Source organism: Trachemys scripta, chromosome 5, assembly GCF_013100865.1.
Source record: "Trachemys scripta elegans isolate TJP31775 chromosome 5, CAS_Tse_1.0, whole genome shotgun sequence".
Taxonomy (NCBI): Eukaryota; Metazoa; Chordata; order Testudines; family Emydidae; genus Trachemys; species Trachemys scripta.
In genome coordinates this window covers 50,751,758-50,773,710 of record NC_048302.1, presented here as the reverse complement: position 1 = coordinate 50,773,710, position 21,953 = coordinate 50,751,758, and the positions used below count along the sequence as shown (strand labels likewise).

At 41.2% G+C, this 21,953-nt stretch overlaps 1 protein-coding gene across 3 annotated transcripts in view; it reads left to right on the top strand.

Moving 5' to 3' along the window:
- Positions 1-21,953, top strand: part of MGAT4D (MGAT4 family member D) — a 95,970-nt gene that overhangs the window by 62,080 nt on the left and 11,937 nt on the right. For all 3 annotated transcript variants that reach the window (XM_034772758.1, XM_034772757.1, XM_034772756.1), the window contains 4 exons: positions 1,673-1,748; positions 13,354-13,468; positions 16,292-16,422; positions 21,483-21,590. In XM_034772758.1, the coding sequence (XP_034628649.1) occupies positions 1,673-1,748; positions 13,354-13,468; positions 16,292-16,422; positions 21,483-21,590 (430 nt within the window). The remainder of the gene's footprint in view (positions 1-1,672; positions 1,749-13,353; positions 13,469-16,291; positions 16,423-21,482; positions 21,591-21,953) is intronic.

The following is a 21,953-nucleotide window of genomic DNA, read 5'->3' as shown; positions in this document are numbered from 1 at the left end:
AGGAACTCTCTTTTTATAATAAGCTTTGTGGGATTTCAAAAATAATAAGCACAAACAATATTTAATATCAATAGAGTTGGTTGGGAATTTTTCATCAAAATACAATTTCTACAAATTTGAAATTTTTCACGGGAGATTTTGATTTTTTTGCCAAAGTTTTTTCAATTTTCATTCAGAAACAAATTAAGTATTTCATTTCAAGTTGGATTGACCCAAATTGAAATACCTTGGTTTGTCAAAAATCAAAATGTTTAATTTCAGTTCCGATCTGTGTCTGCCTGAGCTGCCATGGTGCCTCATGCTCCTGTTCTTCTCTCTGGCTGGATGCATCTCCCATGAACCACGTTAGTCTCTTCTCTGGTTCAATCATGGTGGTGAGTCATAAGAGATGCAGTTCAAGTGGGGGACATGGCCCAGAAAGGAGACTGATGGCATGGCATGCTCAAACTACAACTCTCATAAGGCACCATGGTAACTCAGGTCAACACTTTTCAGTGTCGAATTGATGCAGAATGAAACACTGCAATCAGTTTGACAAACCAAATTGAAATGTTTCAATTCAGGAATGTCTAAATAGTCCCATTTTTGATAATTCTACATCACTTTTGAGGCATTGTGTTCCACTCAGATTTTGATATTTTAACTTTTGTCCGAATTTGGGATGAAAACAAACTTTGTAATTTCCCATGTTGGGTGCTTGAGCACTTTCTAATTTGGCCTTGAGCTCCTTTTAATTTTTGGCCCCAGGTGATTATTTGTAAATTTTTAAATTAACTATCTTCTGATGAGCATGATAGATTTTAAGGGACTCTCACTTCTCAGAAGGAATGTTTAGAAAATGTTTAGAATGAGGAACAGATTAATTACAAGGTCTTAAGTACTAGATGAATGGCAAAATCCTACCTCTTTATTCACACAAGCATTGTTGCCCCCCCCCCTGAAACTATATGGGCAAGACTGCCTGAAAAAGATTTGGTGACAAGTATGAAATGATCACCTTTTTGATCTCTACTGCTGAACAAAATTATGAGGTACTGAAAAATGAAAATATATATACTCTCAGATAATAAAGGTAAAAATATACCTAGCTCAGAAATGTATCAGGTACATGGAATTTGATAATTAAAGTCATAAGCCTATCAAATGTACTACAGTAATTAATTTCTGGACATCTTTTTGCGTATAACTTTTTATAAATCTGCTTCTTTAAAGTCTTGTTGCAGATTAACAAACATCAACTTTATTGATAGCAAAATGAGATGATTTGCTTTGTAGAGGAACATTTACATTTTACTATTAAATATTGCAGATAAGTTGGTCGACCTGCTTCTGTGTTGACTCATAAAAGCACTCTATTTTACCACATGGTGAAATCTTAGTAAATTATAACTGTGTGTTGACTGTTGTGTTTATAACAAAACAGGTGAACTAAACCACTCTTCTTGACGTATAAATTGGTTCATGTGCTGTGCATAGAGGAAATTCTAAAACTGAGTTTATTTTGCATCAGACACTGTTTTTTTACTAGCTTTTCCTCTGATCCAGTTAACAGTGAGTGGGAGCAGTTTCAAGTATAGACTTTATAACTACAGCGTTCTAATGTCGGTATTATGCTGATAACTCCATTGAGAAATCCAGAAAAAGTTTAACAGTATGTGTTGCTTATATTTAGGTGGAGAACTAAACAGAATTTGGATTATAGCTTTTTAATGCTATATGCACAACCTAAGGGAACATTTTATTTACAGGTATGTTCACATTATCAATAACCAGCTATAAATCAATAAATAAAATGTGCTGATTTTTAGTGTTGGCAGTTTAATAACTGTTAAACTACTCAGTGAAGACAAGTCTCCTGTGTTTTTCAGTATATTTGCTCACATCATTTGTAAGTATGAATCTCCATATTTTCATAGTTATTCATCTTATAGCTATGTATTATTTGATCTGAAATGGTAGTTTCATTTGTACCTTTCTGACATTCGCAGGGTTGAATGATAGACTTGCAAACTAACTGAATCATCAAACAACTTTCTGGCCAGGTCAGGGGTATCTGTGTTTTTAATGACAGGTTTCAGAGTAGCAGCCGTGTTAGTCTGTATCCTCAAAAAGAACAGGAGATGAAGTGGGTTTTAGCCCACGAAAGCTTATGCTCAAATAAATTTGTTGGTCTCTAAGGTGCCACAAGTACTCCTGTTCTTTGTATGTTTTTAATGAATTTTTGCTTGTAGTATAAACAGACAGTGTGGTTACAGACCAAGGTGACAGCCCATGTCATAGCTAGCCAAAATCTCTTAAAGGATTTTTCCAAATGGGAAAAATATGAACTGGTTCATTTCATTAAAACAAACTGGGATGTGTGTATGCTGAACTGCAAAATCCAGACCCCCAACTTCCCCAGAATGGGTGGGAGGTTGGATCCATATAAGATCCCCAAATCTGGGCTTAACTGTAGTACAAATCAAGACATGTGGCTGATTAGCAGTCTACAATGAAAAGAATGCACTGCACTGCAACTATCTAGAAAATTTCACAACAGCTGTCTGAGAGAAACAATAAACTTAACTAGCTAAAAATAATGGTGGTGATGTGTGGGGGAAGAGATATGAAATGAGGAAAGAATACGAAGGTAGAAAGCATCTTTACCTCATTTAATGTTTACCATGAGTTTGACTGGAGAGGAGAGCATCCAGAAATTCTATGATGTGCAATTATTCCTTCAAGTGGGAAGAGAACTGGAATGGGAATGAGGCTTGCCCAATCCCATGATGGATCCTAGGATTCTGCATGGAAGGATTCTCCCAGGTGGTCAGCAGCAGGATAGGACACATAGAAGGGCTGCTTCTCGTCTTTCCTGGAACTGCTACTGGATAAGGATAAAAATTTAAAAGTGTTTTGGAGTAGAACTGGCCAGAGATGGAAAATCCTGTTCTGCAGGAAATTCTGAAACTTCAAAAAAAAAAAATGTTCTGAAACAATGAAAAATGAGATGTAGAAATTGCCCACAGAATGGGAATTCCAACTTGGCCATTTCATTTCAACCATTTTAGAAATGTTTCCAAGGCTGCCCAGAACCCCAGCAACCTGCCAGGTGAGGAACTGCACAACTTGGGGATCCTGAGAGCCAGAGCTCTCAGGCTAAGGGGGAGCTTTGGGAGCCTGGAATCCCTGATTCTTCAGCAGCCCATTTTGCAGGCTGCCCTGGAACCAGGAAGCCCAGGCTGCTAAGGAGTTAGGAGCTTCCAGAGGTTCCAGGCTTCTGGCTCCATGTTAGCACACCAGGTGGGCTCCTGAGGAGCCAGACAGGGGCGCTGTCAGGAAACCAGGCACATTTTGGTAATCCTTGGTAGGCAGGTTTCCATCAGAATTTTGTCAAAAAAGACACATTCCTGGAGAACATGTTGATTTTTGATAAAGCAGCTGTCAAGGCTGTATCCCCACTTTGAACTTTAGGGTACAAATGTAGGGGCCTGCATGAAAACTTCTAAGCTTAACTACCACCTTAGCTCTGGTTCGCTGCCACCATTTTTTAATTGGATTCCCTCCCTGGGAAGCCTTGAGAAACCTTTCACCAATTTCCTGGTGAAAACAGTTCCAATCCCCCTGGGATTTAAAACAAGGAGAAATTAACCATTCCCCCTCCTTCCTCCCACCAACTCCTGGTGAATACAGATCCAACCCCCTTGGATCTAAAACAAGGAAAAATTAATCAGGTTCTTAAAAAGAAGGCTTTTAATTAAAGAAAAAGGTAAAAATTATTTCTGTAAAATTAGTATGGAAATTAACCTTACAGGGTAATCAAACTTAAAGAGCTCAGAGGACTTCCCTCTAGTCTTAGGTTCAAAGTACAGCAAACAAAGATAAACACTCTAGTAAAAGGTACATTTACAAGTTGAGAAAACAAAGGAAAACTAACGCGCCTTGCCTGGCTATTTACTTACAAGGTTGAAATAGGAGAGACTTGTTTAGAAAGATGTGGAGAACCTGGATTGATGTCTGGTCCCTCTCAGTCCCGAGAACGAACACACTCCCAAACAAAGAACACAAACAAAAACCTTCCCCCCCCCACCAAGATTTGAAAGTATCTTGTCCCCTTATTGGTCCTTTAGGTTAGATGCCAGCCAGGTTACCTGAGCTTCTTAACCCTTTAGAGGGAAAAGGATTTTGGAGTCTCTGGCCAGGAGGGATTTTATAGTACTGTACACAGGACAGCTGTTACCCTTTCCTTTATAGTTATGACAGCAGCATTTTCTGGTGGAAAAATGTTCCATCTGAAAATTTCTGACCGGTTCTACTTAAGAGCCTAAGCCCAATCTTCCAACATGATTGACCTGCTTAGGCAGGGGTGCTGGAACCATTCATGTAGTGGGAGTGCTGAGAGCCATTGAACCAAACTGTAAACCCTGTACATGATGGAAACCATTTCAAGCCAGGGGGTGCTACAGCATCCCTAGTTCCAGCACCTATGTGATTAGGAGCTAAAGTATCAGTGAAAGTTAATGAGACATAGGCTCCTAACCACCTAAGTTATGTTTGAAAATGGGACTGAGGAGCCTATGTCACTTGCACACTCCTGAAAATGTTACCCATAGAGACCAAAGTCTCTAATGCACTTCAGACACAGTCAGGGAGAGGATGGCTGTCCAGAAGTTAACAATGCCTCCAAACAAAATGCTCTGTACTTCTAGTGGATGGCACTAAGCTGGGGGAGAGATAGATACACTGGAGGGTAGGGACAGGGTCCAGAGTGACCTAGACAAATTGGAGGATAGGGCCAAAAGAAATCTGATGAGGTTCAACAAGGACAAGTGCAGAGTCCTGCACTTAGGATGGAAGAACCCATGCACTGCTACAGGCTGGGGACCGACTGGCTAAGCGGCAGTTCTGCAGAAAAGGACCTGGGGATTACAGTGGACGAGAAGCTGGATATGAGTCAGTGTGCCGTTGTTGCCAAGAAGGCTAACAGCATATTGGGCTGCATTAGTAGGAGCATTGCCAGTAGATCAAAGGAAGTAATTATTCCCCTCTATTCGGCACTGGTGAGGCCACATCTGGAGTATTGCATCCAGTTTTGGGCCCTCTGCTACAGAAAGAATGTGGACAAATTGGAGAGAGTCCAGTGGAGGGAAAATTATCAGGGGCCTGGGATATATGACTTACAAGGAGAGGCTGAGGTAACTGGGCTTCTTTAGTCTGCAGAAGAGAAGGGGGGGGTGGGATTTGATAGCAGCCTTCAACTACCTGAAGGGGGGTTCCAAAGAGGATGGAGCTAAGCTGTTCTCAGTGGTGGCAGATGACAGAACAAGGAGCAGTGGTCTCAAGTTGCAATGGGGGAGGTCTAGGTTGGATATTAGGAAAAACTATTTCATTAGGAGAGTGGTGAAGCACTGGAATGGGTTACCTAGGGAGGTGGTGGAATCTCCATCCTTAGAGGTTTTTAAAGCCCATCTTGACAAAGCCCTGGCTGGGATGATTTAGTTGGGGTTGGTCCTACTTTGCGCAGGAGGTTGGACTAGATGACCTCTATGATTTCTGTTGGTGTGATTGGGGAAGATTGTAACAATATCAGAAATATTGGTGTTTGCATAGGGATTATTATTATGAATTTCCAGTTTCCTTTAAGAATAATTACATGTTGTTTACATTATACGAGACATCTTAAGGGCTGTCTTGTGGCATATATACCCAGCCCTAGCTTGTGGTGATGCCTATAGCAATCTTATCTTTTAAGACTTTTCTGGAGGACTAGAAGGAAAATAATGCCCTTCCTCTTGGCCCTTTCCCAGCCTGCCACTCCTTCCCTTGGTCTGCCCAGCCTCTGTACCTTTCCCCAGCACAGACCCTGACCTGTACAGAGAGGCTTCAGTCAAGGGGACAAGGGGGATGAAATGGGTGCTACAGTGGCAGTTGAGACCCCCCTACATGCATGGATCTAATGGGAATACTCTAGGCCACTATTTGGAAGCTCCATAACAACATGAAAAAAAAGCTGAAAAATCCTTTTCCTCAGCCCATTACTTACCATACTGTAATATAAACATTTTAGATTAAAATTGAGGTTTGGTGACATTTTTTCTGATGCTTTTGATTTACTTGTTGGGTATGTTTAGTATTTTAGGGAAATCTTAAAACAGAGTTTATTTTACTAATTTCTCAGAAATAGCATCATTTTGGTAAATAACTTATATGAACGTCTGAAGTTGAAAAGATAATCAAGTTATGTAATTATGTATCTCCAGTACACTTACTGTCAGATGCCAACTAAATCCCCAGTTCAGCAAAGCATATAAGTACTTTGCTGAATTGGGGTTTAGGTGAGCTGCTTTGTGAAGTGCACTGATCACAAATAAATATTTGGAAAAAGATAATAAGACCTAACACTTATTCAGTCATCTCTTCTTTAAGTTTTTATATGTGATCAGCTATTGTATCTTCAGCTCTGCTCTCTTTATACGTGGTAATGTCTTTCTTAATCAGTAAAAGATTGAGAGATGTTTAGAAACAATTGTAATTTTCACTGTAACTGCTCAAGTTTTTTGCAGTACATTAGAGCCCCTTGAGACACTTGTAGTAATGCCAGAGCTAGGATAATAGGATTGTAAGTCAGCCATAAAAGCAGGCAATCAAATCTCTCCATACCTAGAAGGAGATGTAGTTTTTTTTCTTGTGTCCATTTAGAGTTGTTTTATCCTGAGGTAATTATATATTTCCAAAACTGAAAGCATCTTTGAGTAGCTCAATTACTACAGTTGTTGGGAAGTGCTTTCTATCAATACTCATGGGAACTTAAAGGAAAACATTAAATATGACCGCAGCTTTCACCATCTTCATTCAGAATTTGTTATATACTCAGACTTACTTTTTTGAGGTGCTTCTCCACTCTAATATCTGTAGCAAACCCTGCCATCTCACAATATTTTTGACTGCAATTAACTTAATAAGAACATAAGAATGGCCATACTGGGTCAAACTAATAGTCCATCTAACCCAGTATCCTCTCTTCTGACAGTGGCCAGTGCCAGATGGTTCAGAGAGAATGAACATAACAGGGCAATTTTATTGAGTGGTCCATACCCTGTCATCCATTCCCAGCTTCTGGCAGGTGGAGGCTGAGAGACACCCAGAGCATCTGGTTGTGTTCCTGACCATCTTGCCTAATAGTCATTGAGGGCTCTATCCTCTGTGAACTAGTATAATTCTTCTATGAACCCAGTTATATTTTTGACAGCCACTGCACTTTGTGGATAGTTCTCCGAAAACATCTACTCGACTCCAAGATCTCTCTTGAGTGTTAACAGCTAATTTAGAACCCATCATTTTGTATGTATATTTGGGATTATGTTTTCCAATGTGCATTACTTTGCATTTATCAACATAAATTTCATCTGCTGTTTTGTTGCCCAGTCACCCAGTTTTGTGAAATCCGTGAGAGGACCTTTCCTCTTATCCAATGACTGCTTACTTTACTTAACAGACTTTGATGGGGGATCTTGTCAAGGGCTTTCTGAAAGTCCAAATACATTACATCCACTGGATCAGCCTTGTCCACTTGTTTGTTGATACCCTCAAGGAAGTCTAATAGATTGGTGAGGCAAGATTTCTGTTTACAGAAGTTGTGTTGACTCTTCCCCGACATATTGTGCTCATCTATGTGTCTGATAATTCTGTTCTTTATTATCATTTCAACCAATTTGCCTGATACTGAAGTTAGGCCTACTGGCCTATAATTGCCAGGATTGCCACTGGAGGCTTTTAAAAAAAATGATGTTATATTAGCTATCCATCATGTAGCGGGGTGGTCACCCTGCTCCTGCCCAGAGGGGCTAAAAAACAGCCCGGGAGAGGGCTGTGGTGGGGGCAAGCAGCTCTAAGGGCTGATTGGGGAAGCAGCCTCAGCTGAGATCATGCCCCAATCAGGCCCCAGCTGGCCCTTATAAGAGGGCAGTGGCCAGGAACAAACAGTCTCTCTCTGCCTCTAGAGAGGGAAGGGCCTGGCTGCTTAGGAGCTCACAGATTACCTAGAGTGGAGCAGGGCTGGGGGAAGGCCAGAGGAGCTGGGGAGCTCCGACCTAGAAACCCCCCCAGGCTGCAGGCCTTGTTAAAGGCCCAGAAGGGTACTGGGGTTGCAGAGGGCAGCCCAGGCCTAGGCCGAGGCAGCAGGTCCAAACCCCCCTTGCCTGTGATGAGTGGCTTGTACACTGCAGTCTGCCCCAGTGAATGGGGGCTAGACCGTGACTGGCAGTAGCCTGATACTGAGGCAAGGTGGTGATAAGGGGTTGGGGGTTCCCCTGAGTGGGGAAACCCAAATTGGGGGTTGCTGCAGAGGGGCAGAATCCCTGGGTAAAGGGGGCACCTGGGTCCAGGAGGGACTTGGGCCCAGCAGCAAGTGGGACACCGGCCTGTAGCGGGCGTTCTGGAGCTGGAAAAAGAGCTAATTTCCAGTAAACCAGCAGGAGGCACTGCAGGGGTGAGTCTCGCACTGTTACACTCCAGTAATCTGGTACAACGGCTGATTTAAATGATAGGTTGCAGAACTACAAACTGTGATATGTGATTTCATATCTGAGTTCCTTCAAAACTCTTGGGTGAATACGATCTGGTCCTGGTGACCTATTACTTATTATTAGTTTGTTCCAAAACCTCCTCTATTGACCCCTCAATCTGAGATGGTTCCTCACATCTGTCACCTAAAAATCTACCTCACATCCTTTGCAGTGAAGACCAATGTAAAGAATTAATTTAGCTTCTCTGCAATAGCCTTTAGTGCTACTTTAGCACCTTGATTGTCTGGTGGCCCGACTGATTGTTTGGCAGCCTTTGTGCGTCTGATTTACTTTTAAAAAACTTTGCTGTTAATTTTTGTCTCTTTTATGAGTTGTTCTTCAAATTCTTTTTTGGCCACCCTAATTATACTTTTACACTTGATTTGTCAGAGTTCCTGCTCTTTTCTATTTTCATCACTAGGATTTGGCCTCCAATTTTTAAATTATGTCCTTTTGCCTCTAACCACCCCTTTTACTCTGTTATTAAGCCATGGTGGTATTTTCTTGGTGGTCTTACTATTTATTTATTTTTAAATAATTTGAGAGATGCATTTAGTTTGAGCCTCTATTTTGGTGTTTTTAAAAAGTTTCCATGCTGCTTGCATCCATTTCACTTTTTTGACCCTTACTTCTAATTTCTGTTTAACTAACTTGCCTTTTTGAAATTAAATGCTACTAGAGGTGGGTTTCTTTGGCATTTTCCTTCTACTGCATGTCAAATTTAATTACTTTACGGTTGCTATTATCAAGCAGTTCAACTCTTGGACCAGATCCTGTACACTACTGGGAACTAAATCAAGAATTGCCTTTGCCCTTGTGGGTTCCAGGACTAACCGCTACAAGAAGCGGTCATAAATGGTGTCCAGAAATTTGATTGTGCATCCCGTCCTGAGTTGACATGTTCTGAGGTGATAAATCCTCCCTTATTAGTGGGTTTCCTGTTTTGTAACCTCTCTAATCTCCCTGAGCATTTCACCATCACCGTCACCATCCTGGTTAGGTGATTGATAGTATATTCCTACAGCTGTACTCTTATTATTCAAGCATGGAATTTCTATCCATAGAGATTCTATGGTACAGTTTTGATTAATTTAAGATTTTTACTTTATTGGACACTATATGCTTTCTTTCACATATAGTGCCATTTTGACTTAATATTAGTGGAAATCAGTAGGGATGAGCTTAATCTCAGCCCAGTTAATTGAAAGAGATCTTGGGTAGACAAATTACAAAAGATAATAAAACTAAGATTAATTTGGAGAAAAGTGTACAATAAGGCAGTTCAGATTTTAAGGGAAAAAATGTATTTTCTGTATTATTTTAAGAGTTACATTTTTCACTGTATTGTCAGTAAGCACTTGAGTGGACTGGGATTTTAAAGTTGCTTTTTTAATGCTATTTGGATCCTGACCCAAAGACCATTGAAGTCAATAGGACTCTTTTCATTGACTTAAGTGGGCTTTGAGTCAAGCCCTCTGTTTGGAAGATCTCCTAACTAGTGTCATCTTTAAGTGTTTTTTAAACCTGCAGCTTTCCTTGTTGTTTGTTTGTTTTTTTTGTTTGTTTGTTTTTTTTAAAAAAAGGACGGAGTCTCTTATTGGAATGAGAACTGAATGTTCTGATCACATTGGGGCATGCTAGTTTCAAGTAAACAGTGTTTGCATATTTGCTGAATAGTGGTTTAAAATGCTGTGGCCGGGGTCCCAGAGAGCCACACTGGAGTTACCCAATTAGGGTGAACTGCAAAGAATGGGGCAAACAATCTGCAAAGCTGGTGGATATTCCAATACTTAGATTTACCAAGCCAGCACAAAACAGTTTCTCTAATACCTCACTGGTTACCCAGAAGCCAACAACACAGTTCCCTAAAGCAACTCAGCCTTAGGCCTCTACCCAGACACCCAAGTCAAATATGATGAAGATTACTGAAAATCTTATTCATCATATGAGAAAGTTCTACCAATCCCAAAGGATCGGACACATTACTTCCCAGATTAATGAATATTCCAGATCTTACCCAAATTCACGCTACAGCCAATTCTTATTAACTAAACTAAAATTTATTAAAAAAGAAGAGAGAGAATATTGGTTAAAAGATCAGTATACGTACAGACATGAGTACAGTTCTGAGATCAGATTCATAGTAGAGATGGTGAGCTTTGTAGTTGCAAAGAGTTCTTTCAGCATTAATCCATAGGTTATAGTTCAATGTTCATATTCAGGGTAATCCAGATGGGACTGGAGATCTCAGTTTTACAACTCAAGCTTCCTCTGCGTGAAGCATCAAGCAGATCTGAGATAAAAAGGATCAGGACCCAAGACATCTTTATATAGTTCCAGGCCTTCTTTTGACAGCTCAGAGTCTTTAGGCGAACAATTGGCAATCATGGAGACTTTGAAGTAGTAGTATTTCCTAAGCATCATGGGTAATTAGCTACAGGGATTAACATAAGGCAATTGCCTGTCTTCCACCATTCGCAGATTATTTGCTATACGTTTCAGAGAGAGATGAATACAGTGATATCACTGTTTACAGTTCATTTAAATGTTAATATTTCCTTTTGATCTCTGAATTAACAAAATACAGCATAGACAGGGACTGCTCGATTACATTGTTAACTTCTAACAATATATATGTAAACACACACAAACTGCTTAACCCTTTCTGGCCATGTGTCACAAATGCAAATAAATATTTTTAAAGAGTCTGAAAAAGGGAAATAATGCTTTACTAAAATGTCTGAAATCTGAACAACTGCCATTTTCCATTGTATTTTGCTGCTTTTTTTATTTTCTCATTTTCTGGTTTCCTTAGTTGATAAACCCAATTTTAATACCAACCTCACTCATATGAAAGTGCCTCTTTTAATCTATGAAGTACTGATGAACAAAGGAAGATATGCCTATAATCTCGTGTTCTGCTAGGCTCTCAGATGTCAATCCTGACAACTAGATTATTCAATTCCACACACGCCTCCCCTTCATCGCTAAACTTCCTGATCAAGCACTGCACAACCATTGCATTGACTTTTTCTCTCAACATCATAACAAAGGCGTAACAAGAACCAATGGCTAGAAACTGGCACATTCATTAGAAGTTAGACACACATTTTTAACAGTGAGGGTGATTAATCCCCTGGAACAAACACCAAGGGAAGTGGTTGATTCTTCATCTCTCAACACCTTCAGATGAAGACTTGATGCCTGTCTGGAAGTTATGTTTTAGACAAATACAAGTTAAGGGCTCAATACAAGAGTAACTGGGTGAAATGTAATTGCCTGTGAATATACAGGAGTTCAGACTAGCTGATCCAATGGTCCTTTCAGGCCTTAGATTCTATGAAACTTCATCTTAGATCCCTTCCAAACTGACTCCTGCTTTCTCTGCTACTTTAATTGCTCTCATTGAAGTCTTTAATGATCTTTTTCTGGCCATATTTCAGGGCCTCTACTCATCTTCATCTTCTCTGCTGCTTTTTGATGTTGTCAGCTGCCGCCTTCTTCTTGACATTTGATGCTGATTGGGTTTTTGAGATAGTGTCCTCCCTTGCTCTTCTTCCCGCCTTTGATAGTTCTGTCCATATCTCTCTTGGTGGGTTCCTCCTCTCCTCTCTCTTGAGGTTTCCCCAAAGCTCGGTCCTTGTCTCCTTGCCATTCTCACTTAATGTCCTGCCTCTAGATAATCTCACTAGCTCATACGGTTTCTGGTGTAATATCTTAAAAATCTATTTCTCCACTGAATAACTGTCTCTTTAGATTGATTCCTGCATCTCATTTTATCTCTGTCATCTCCTCTTGGATGTCTTGTAACCAGTTTAAGCTGATGACGTGGTCAAAGGAGACTCCTAATCTTCCATTCCAAACCACCTACCTTCTTTCACTGTTGACTCACCATGATTTCTGTCATCTCAGGGTTATTTTTTCTTCCCCTTTCCTTGTCCCACAAATCCAGTCCCTATATAAGTCCTGCTAATTCTTCCACCCCAACAATTCAAATTCCATTGTTTTATTTGCATCACTACAGCCAAATCTCTCATTCTGGTCTTCATTATATTCTGCCTTAACAACTGCAATAGCCTCTCTCTGGCCTTCCAAATGCACACTTTGTCCCCATCAAATCATACAAATTGCAGCTGCTAAAGTCCTTTTCCTTGTCATCAAGTTGATCATGCCACTCTCTTCTGTAAAGAGGCTACCCATCCACTCTTGCATCTAATTAAAGCTTCTTTGCACTAATTTTAAAGTTCTGAGTCTGCCCCTTATTGAGCTTTGCAACACCTATCCCCTTGCTCCACTAGTATTCCCCTGCCATGTCCAGCTGTTTGTTAGCTTATCACACAATTGCCTCCATGTCCTCTCCAATGCAGCCCCATACATGGTACAACCTCCCTGAGCTCATCTGCAAAGCTCTACCCCATTCACATTAGAAGTCTCTCTTAAAGAGTCACTTCTACCATGCTTCTTACAATGAATGGAGATTACTTTTATATAAAATGTTATTGTTTCCCTTACCTTAACCTCTGTTGTTTGTCTATTTATCCTTAGATTTTCCTTAGATCTCTTAAAATAGGGACTCATGCTTTCTTGAATATCTGGAAAGTACTTAACATGTTATGGGTACTACTGTAAAACAAATATTTGTGTGATTCTGAGATGCGGCTCTTTTGAGAAGACTAGAGAAATCACTATCATGTGCTAGAGTCTCACACACTTGACTGCAATAAAACAAAATTATATAATTTATACGTATTAAGATAACCTCCTCTCTGTAAGCAATGAAAACATCAGTTTCATTGGTTTTTTTTTTCAGCTAGAAGACGATATTGTGGCAAAACCTCAGTACATTCAGAAAATAAAAAACTTTGCTCTTGAACAGCCCTCTGATGAGTGGATGATTCTTGAATTCTCTCAGCTTGGATTTATTGGTAAGTGTTGCAGCTCCAGCAGGATCACTAGTGGTCAGCTCAAACTCAGAGGTGCACTACTAATGTAAATTTTACATGGAATTGTGTTTCAACTCCTGGAAAGGCTAATCCCCAAAATCCCTGATTCTCTAGGAAATGCTACAACCATGTCAGACTCCCAATCTATGTTCAGAGTCTCTCACTGTCCATGCTGTATGGCACTATCCTTATAGTGCAGGATCCTATCAACCCAAGATCCAGTCACATTGTATTTATGTGGTTCTACCATGGTTCTACCATGTTCCCAGCACCTATTTAACTGTCTACACACTTAATTGGACCCAGGAGTTAGTCCCTCCCTCCAAGCCTGACAATTTGCACAATAATTTGGCAGGCTTCCAAAGATGCTTATTAGGATGGTTAGAGCCTTTATTTGCAATTATGTAACTTACTCAGTTGAGAGTTGGGAAACGTGGGTAGGAAGTGGGTCCTAGGAGTTGTGGGGGTGCAGCTGCATAGCACCCCAAGGTGCAGAACATAGCTGCCCATCATCAGGCCCTAGATCAGAGCTTGGTGGAGACAGTGGACCTAGATACCTAACCCAGTCCTAAAAGCCAGGAGATCAACAGAAGGCTTTACCTTGACAGAGAGTCCATCTGGGGAAGGTCCTGACTGTACAAGGGCTCAAATACCCTAAGTCCCCATATTAAGACAAAAGCCTTTGGGGAAGCTGACGGACATGACTATAACTGAAAAGAGGTGACCACCTGCTGCCTGAGCCCTATGCAGCACTGGTGGTGAGTGTTCCCCTTTTACGCATGTATACTTCAACATGCAAAAGGTTTCTATATGCCAGTTGATCGCATAGCAATTCCTAAAAAATTCTAGATTAAAAATAAAATGCAGCCCCTTTGCAAATCTATTCTAAATTTTTCATAAAATTTTTGGGAGCTGTGTATCCTTGTTATGGCACAACAAGAATGATGCTCTAGAAGTAATTTTAAGTGGGTTAGATTGCCAAAATGTCAATGGGCCATATTCTGCCTTTGGCTCCAATTGATTTCAAGTCAGTGGACTTTGACTCATTGTCAGTGGGAGCTATGCATACTCATCCAAAGGTAAAACTAGGCCCATTCGTTGTTAGTGCCCTTTGAGTTTGTGCATTAAGTCTGCTAAGTCATCATAAACTAGCAGATGTTTGTTTTGCTTTAATGACTATCTGACAACATGGTGACTAATCACAAAATATACATATTATGAGCAAACAACATGCTCAAGTTTAACAGTCTAGACATACGAACAATGGGTAATTCAAAACTGATTTTGTTGCAACAAACATATTGAACTGCACCCTGCTCCTGAATGTTGTGCAGAGGAAGCAAGCTTGTAGACAAATCTGTGGTGCGGCCATACAGGAGGGAAATGTCTATGCAGGATGCTTCCCTGTTCCATTCAGCTGCCTTCAGCTATCCTGCCAAACAGGGAAATGAGACATTGCCTGGGGTTGGGAGTGAAGGTGGTGTAGGTTAAATGGGTATGAGTCTTCAAACACACAGTTGCACCAGTTTTAACTAAATCAATTTAAGATTACATCTTTAGCTAAACTTGTTCAACTTTGGCTATGTCTGTACTCAGGGCCGGCTCTGGCTTTTTTGCCGCCCCAAGCAAAAAAGCCTCCGGCTGTCTCCCCCCCAGCGCGGCAGGGGAGGGCGGCCGGAGCCCCGGGGGGAGGGTGGCGAGTCCAGGTCGGGGCTCCGCTCTCCCCTGCGGCCAGAGCGCCGGGGGGAGGGCAGCGAGCCCCGGCTGTGGTCCCGCTCTCCCCGGCGGCCGGAGCCGGAGCACCACACCGCCCCCCTCCAGGTGCTGCCCCAAGCACAAGCTTGGTGGCCTGGTGCCTGGAACCGGCCCTGTATATACTTATAGCGACATACACTGCACGCTCCCCTAGCATGGGTATAAGTGGCAGCATAGATAGTGAGGCGCTGCTTAGGTGAAGAGAGTTAAGACATGCCTGAATCTCAGGGTACGTACTCAACACTGTTCAATACACTCCCAAGCCGTGCCTTCCATTGCCAGAGACTTTCCAGGGTAGGCAGCAGGGAGAGGCTCCAGCAGCAACCTGCAGCAGGTAATGGTTCCAGCAGTGGGGAGCTGCTGGAGTCTTTCCCTGCTGCCCCCAGAGCCTTTTACTGTGGCATGCAGCTACATACGGCAGTGTGGACGCAGCCTGCTTTTCCCAGTGGATTGTAGCTATCTATACACCACATGCTGCTGCCAGCAATGACAAGGCTGGAACATGTAGACCAGGCCTAACCCTGCAAGTGCTGTATTCCCATCTAGCATCAACCCCAACACTTAACAGTTTTAAAGGTGCTTAACTGCACCTGCAGTAGATACTAACAGATGTTTCATATGGGATTAGTAAACAGGAGATGAATTGGTTTGGGATTTTTGTTTGTTGGTTTAAATCATGCTCTTTCCTTGTTCAGACAACATTGAAAGCCTGACCCCACTGATGGAAGGTTCCCTCACCATCAGAGGTTCCAATGAACATATTGAGGGAGATCACTGGAGGTTTTCAAAGGGAGGCTGGATAGCCATCTGTCTTGGATGGTTTAGACACAACAAATTCTGCATCTTGGCAGGGGGTTAAACTACATGACCTTTGCGGTCCCTTCTAATCCTTTGATTCTGTGATTCTAATGGTAAAACTTCTGTTAAATTCAGTAGGGTCTGGGTTCTACCCTATGTGTTTGGGTGCAGGAAGAAAACATGGGCTTCAGTGATATGCATAAGGACTAAATATGACTGAAATGTGTGATTTCTTCTTTTCTTTGTTTTCAGGAAAGTTGTTTAGAACTAAAGATTTACCACTCATAGTAGAATTCTTTTTAATGTTCTACAAAGATAAGCCCATAGACTGGCTTCTAGACCACTTACTCTGGGTTAAAGTATGCAGTCCAGAAAAGGATCCAGTAAGTGTTTCCGTATTTTATTACTACAAAATAAATTATATTATAAATCACAGTTAATGCATGATTCAGTTTCAAAAACAGAAAAGTACACATTCCATAAATGTGTTTTAGGGATTTTTAAACAGTTGTGGGGGATTGTACTGTAATGTGATTCAAAGTATAATTTAACTGAACTACTAGCTTGGACATCTTGTGTTAATAGTTTGTTTGATTTCACTCCATAATGAAGTAAGCATACACAACTATATTATTAACCAGTAAAAGCAATGCTTGCTGCTTAATATATGCTATGGCGACATAGGAATTAAAATGGCAAGAACAAAGATTAAAAGTAAACATCAAATATGAAATAGCTCTTTCTAAGAAACCTAATGAGGAAAAATGAGAATTTAGGTTCTAGTACATACAGATGGTTTGTGTGGGCAGACTTCTGCATTTACATGAAGCTCCACTGATTTTAATGGGGCTTCTTATGGGTTCAGGAGTTTGCTTGTGTAGTCAATTGCAGAATTAGAGCCTTATGTAGCATATTATATTGAGACTTAGCATTTGATTTCATGGTATTTTCAGACTGCTAGGATACTTAAGGTAAAATTTATACATTACTAATCAACACCTTAGTTTATTAAAACAACCAGTTTTAAAATCTAATTTGTTTGAAACTGTTCATGCTATTTATCTTTTATATTTCCCTCTGTTTAGGAGTGGAAGACTGGTTTATTTCTAGTCTGTTTCACTGTCTGGTCTCATGAGTTAGAAAAGGCTGTAGTATTTGTTTGCAAATAATGCAGGAAGGTGTTTAGAGCAAAACCAACCTAACCTACCTGTTTTAACTGAAATAAACAGTTCCAGGTTATATTGGGAAAGGTGCCATTTCTGGAGTTCCAAATGTTTCCAATAGCATTTTATCTATGTGATTATCTTTAAAATAGTTCTATTTTTACACTCCTTTTTCACTTGTTTAGATGGCGCTTGAGTGTCTCTAACTCCCACACTTACACAGCCTGTGGTGCCTTTTGTCACCAACCATGGCCCTTTTAGATCTTGGGCTGGGCTAAGTGCTCACGAAATGGACTGCTGACTACACTACAGGGGCAACAAGAGGTTTCCCTCCCCCCTAGTTTTTAGAGTGCAGATGGCTTTACTTGAGGATAGGATGGTGACAGTTCTCACTCTGTGTTCTTTTTAAGTGTTTTGCGTGTGTATTATTTTTTGTTGGTCTGGGTGGAAAATGACTTCATGCAAGAAAGATATGGGATGTGTAAACAGCTGAGTGAAAAGAGTTGAGCAAGTGGATTTAAAAAGACTCATTATGATGACCTGCTGTAGGGAAGATGACCTTTGGGGATGGCAGAAGGTGGTTTGTTTTAAGCTCCACCAGTACAAAGAGGACTTAAAACTGCCTTAAGGAGGCAGCTGAGGATTTCCCCAGCATGGCATTTCACACTCCGCACTTAAGCATAGGAAGAACCAGGATCTCACTCCAGTAATCTTGGGCTGGCAACCCTGCAGCTCTAATTTATCCAGGGACTTAAGTGGCCCCAATCTGCCTCTGGTGCACAAACAGTGGGTGATGGCAAGATGTTATAATGTCACCTCTTCACCCTCCATATTCCTCAGATGTGCTGAGCTCAGCTCCTAAGGACTGAGCCCTTTTTTTTTTTTCATTTAAAAAAAAAAAGTTGGTAGCCCTTAAGGTTGTGAATCATACATAAACCAGGAAGACAAAGCAGCACGTGTCTCTGCTTTTGTGTTTGCTTCAACTTGGCAAAAGTAGACTGACAAGAAGTTTCTAGTGAATTTCACATCTGCTATTCAAAATTCTGTGGGTAGCAGTGAAACTGTCAAGTCAAGTCAATTGCACGCAGCTGTTGCAAGAAGAATGAGCAGCAGCAGAGGCAGCTATTTACAAGAATGCCAAAAACGGGAACTGGAGGAGGCATACAATAGGACAGACAGCCTGTTCCCCCAGCAGCAGTTAATAAGCTGATATGAAAGATGGAAAGTAACTCTAACACCTTCCCTTTCCAAGCAACTGGAATTCTCACTAGTGTGTTGCCCCAGCCTATCCACCTCTGGTTGGTATGTTTAATCATCTGGCCAATAGGTTAAGTACATGTTTCCATCCCTGGCAGTGTTTTTAAAGCCGTTGTAGAAGCAACCATATCTTTTCACTAAATGTTGGAGGAGTATAGTTGGCGAATGGGTGCAGCCATCAGGTCCATGGGCACTTCAGGAACTTCATCAGATCTGCCTTTAAAAGTGAATGGATAGGTTCATATAATTTTATGGAAGTTCGGGTCCTTTGAGGATGAGTCAGTAGCTCTCCAAATTCCCACCCAAAAGTAGAAGAATTATCTAAAGGTGTGTGTTTGTGTACACTTCTGAATCTTGTAGACAGATGGAGCAGGGAATGGAGCATCATGTTGTGAACTTTCCTCTTACCATTATAACTCAGGTTATTATGGAAAGGAGGAAGCTGGCTGCAGCAACATGAAATTTGTTGATAAAGTAGATGCCAAAAGCATCATAGCAACATAAAGGATGCATGTTGCACTGAGGAGAAGACACAAAGCCTGTCTCATCACAGTTGATATGCCCTCAATGTAAGGATAGCAATAAGTAAACTCACTGGAGTGGAGGGAGACTAATGGGGGCTGACATTTAAAAACAAGAACAAAAAACAGCCCAAATCACGCTGCAGTCCTCCAGAAAAAAATCTCAGGTAAATGGGATATCTAATCAAATTGATATTTAAATGTCACTGAGGCATATATAAATTAAGGTTACATTCACAGTGTGATTGGAACAAATGTTTTGGTTGTCTCCCACTTTCTTCCCCGGATCCTGAGGGTTGCAAGGATCTTAACTAGACTTCGGTACAAGTTAAAGTAGACTCACCATTCCTATAATGCAGTGGTTCTCAACTGGGAGTCTGTCATCTCCTGGAAGTCTGTGAGCCATTTTTGGGGGGGGGGGGGCGGGGGGAGGGAAGCGGCCCTAAGCCCTGGTGCCCCCTGCAGGGCTGATGTCAGGAGCTGCAGAGCTGAAGCATGGAGCCCCGATGTCCCCCGTGGGGCTAAAACACACAGCTTCTAGCTACCCCCACTATGTGAATCCTGAATTACCCTCTGCTTGCATATAGCTCCTAGCTACCCCCTGCCTGCACCCTGAGTGGTTTTCAGACTTTTTAAGCTGAGTCCTCCTCTTCGAGTTATAATTTTTGGTTGTACCCCTGCCCCCACAACCCAGACAGGTTGGGTGGCCTGCTGAGGTGTCAGCTGGCGGAGGTGGTATTCCCTCCCTGGGCCCTAGCATGTGGAGCTGGCCTGAGTCCTGCCAGGCCCTGTCCCCCCGCCCCCAAATAGAAGTCAAACTATGCCTATGCCCAAAGGCCCCACCCCCACCCAGTGGCCAGAGCCCCAAGTTCTCTTTCCCCAACACACACACACTCTGGCCCTGAATTTTTATAGCATGTTGTGGGGCGTGGGGGTCTGAAAGAAAAAGGTTGAGAACCCCTGCTGTAGTGTATCATGCTCGAATTTTGCACACCACACCCCCTAGGCTGGGACCCTACACCTATTGAGGATTTCTCTATGATTGCAGTATCCTCATAAGTGGCTTTAAGGTGGTTAAATCCCTTTTGCATTGCTGCAGTGACATAAAAAGGGACTTATTAGGGACCAAGGTTCTGGTGTAGTATTTTGTAGTTACTGTGATTATGGTAAAATACTGATTCCACCAGCTGGGACAATAACGTGTCACAATTGTATCTTTTTGTTTCAAAAGTGTACCACCCTTTTCTAAAGAAACAGCTGCCGGTGCACTGATTTGCATTCACTTCCTTTTTCTGGCATTATTTTACTGAACATCTGCTTTAGACGCACATATAAAAACACTTTATTCTATTTATATGCCCTCAGCTATTTTTGAGTATCTAATTAGTACTTCAATAAGAGCCATAAATCCCATCTGAGATTTTGCATTTGAGCTAGTTAGATGCAGCTTTTCCATCCCTTTTCACTTTAACTAGTACTGGTAGAACTTATATAAAACCTATAGCGCTCAAAACACTTTACACAGTTGGTTAAATATTATCATGCCCATTTTAAAGATGTGGAAACTGGGATACAGGGAGATAAAGTGATTTACCAAGCTTGCACAGTGTTTCAGTGATGAGCTGAGAGTAGAACCCAGGGCTTCTGCCTGTAGACTTGTGCTTTATTCTATTTAGGTCATGATGCTTCCTTATATTTATCATTATGACAGATTATATTTAGTGTCTCAAACTGCACTGCTGTTTACATCCAGAGCACAAATCACTTTTAGGGGAATATTCTCATATCTGAGAAAACAGACGGATGGAACAAGACATTGCAGAAATTCTTACTGAAAGGCAGTTACTTGCATTTTCCAGTTTGTCAATTGTCCAAAGTTGTACCTAAATTAGAACAGTAAGATTTAAATCCAATGCTTGAGAGCTCCACGTCATTCTTAGGATGATCCAGCATAATGTTGTGACAATTACCTGTATCAAACAACAGAGCCAGGAGTGGAAAAGTGACCAGGATCCACAACAAGGAGGTCAATGCAGGTTATGGTCAGAGCAGTTTGGTAGAAGTAGTATGATGAGCTCAAAAACTGAACTGAAATTTTTCAGGGAGAACCTGCAATAAGATACAGCTAAACTTGTGCTAGGATTACATTCCTCCACACTTTAGACAGAAAATATAGATAGGAAAGTGGTCTTTAGTTGATTTCTCTTATTGTTATTTCTTTGCCCAAAAAAACCCCAAACAAAACCTAATAACAGTCAAACATTCTGAGAGAATAGAGGCTTAAGTGAAGAGTTCCAATTCTGCCTTATGTGAATGGTCCTTACGGAGTCTCACTGAAGTCATTGGGATACTCCCCAAGGGATTACTTTTGTGAATCTGGATTGCAGGACAAGCTGTAGCTATAGCTATGTAATGAAATTGAATGACTGATGGTCGGACATATCCCTTTGTTGTTGAGGGGGGGAAATTCATACACATGACCTTTTTTTATTTCCTTTCCAGAAACATTGTGAAGGGCAAAAGGCTTATTTGCGTATCCGTTCTAAGCCATCTCTCTTTCAGCATGTGGGAATTCATTCATCTTTGGCTGGGAAAATACAGAATTTAAAAGTAAGACTCTTACAAAATTTGCCACCATATTTCTAAATTATTTGTTTGAATTCTGACTTGTTTACTTTTTGAACTGAAAAACATTGTATTTGGTGATAAATTTCATGTACCAGAAGAGAGAGATGAGAGGAACATATTAATTTGTAATCTGAACTGAGTGGGGGAAATACACTCACAGGACATATAAGGATATCTTTCCTGAGTCTGGGCCTTCAATTAATCAGTAGTAGTGGTACCATCATAGCGCCCAGGATCTCTAGCATAGACTAGGGCCCCATTGTACTAAGCAATGTACAGACACACCAAAAAGATTGTAAGCACTTTGGGGCAGGAACTATCTAAATATAAAACAAGAGACAACAG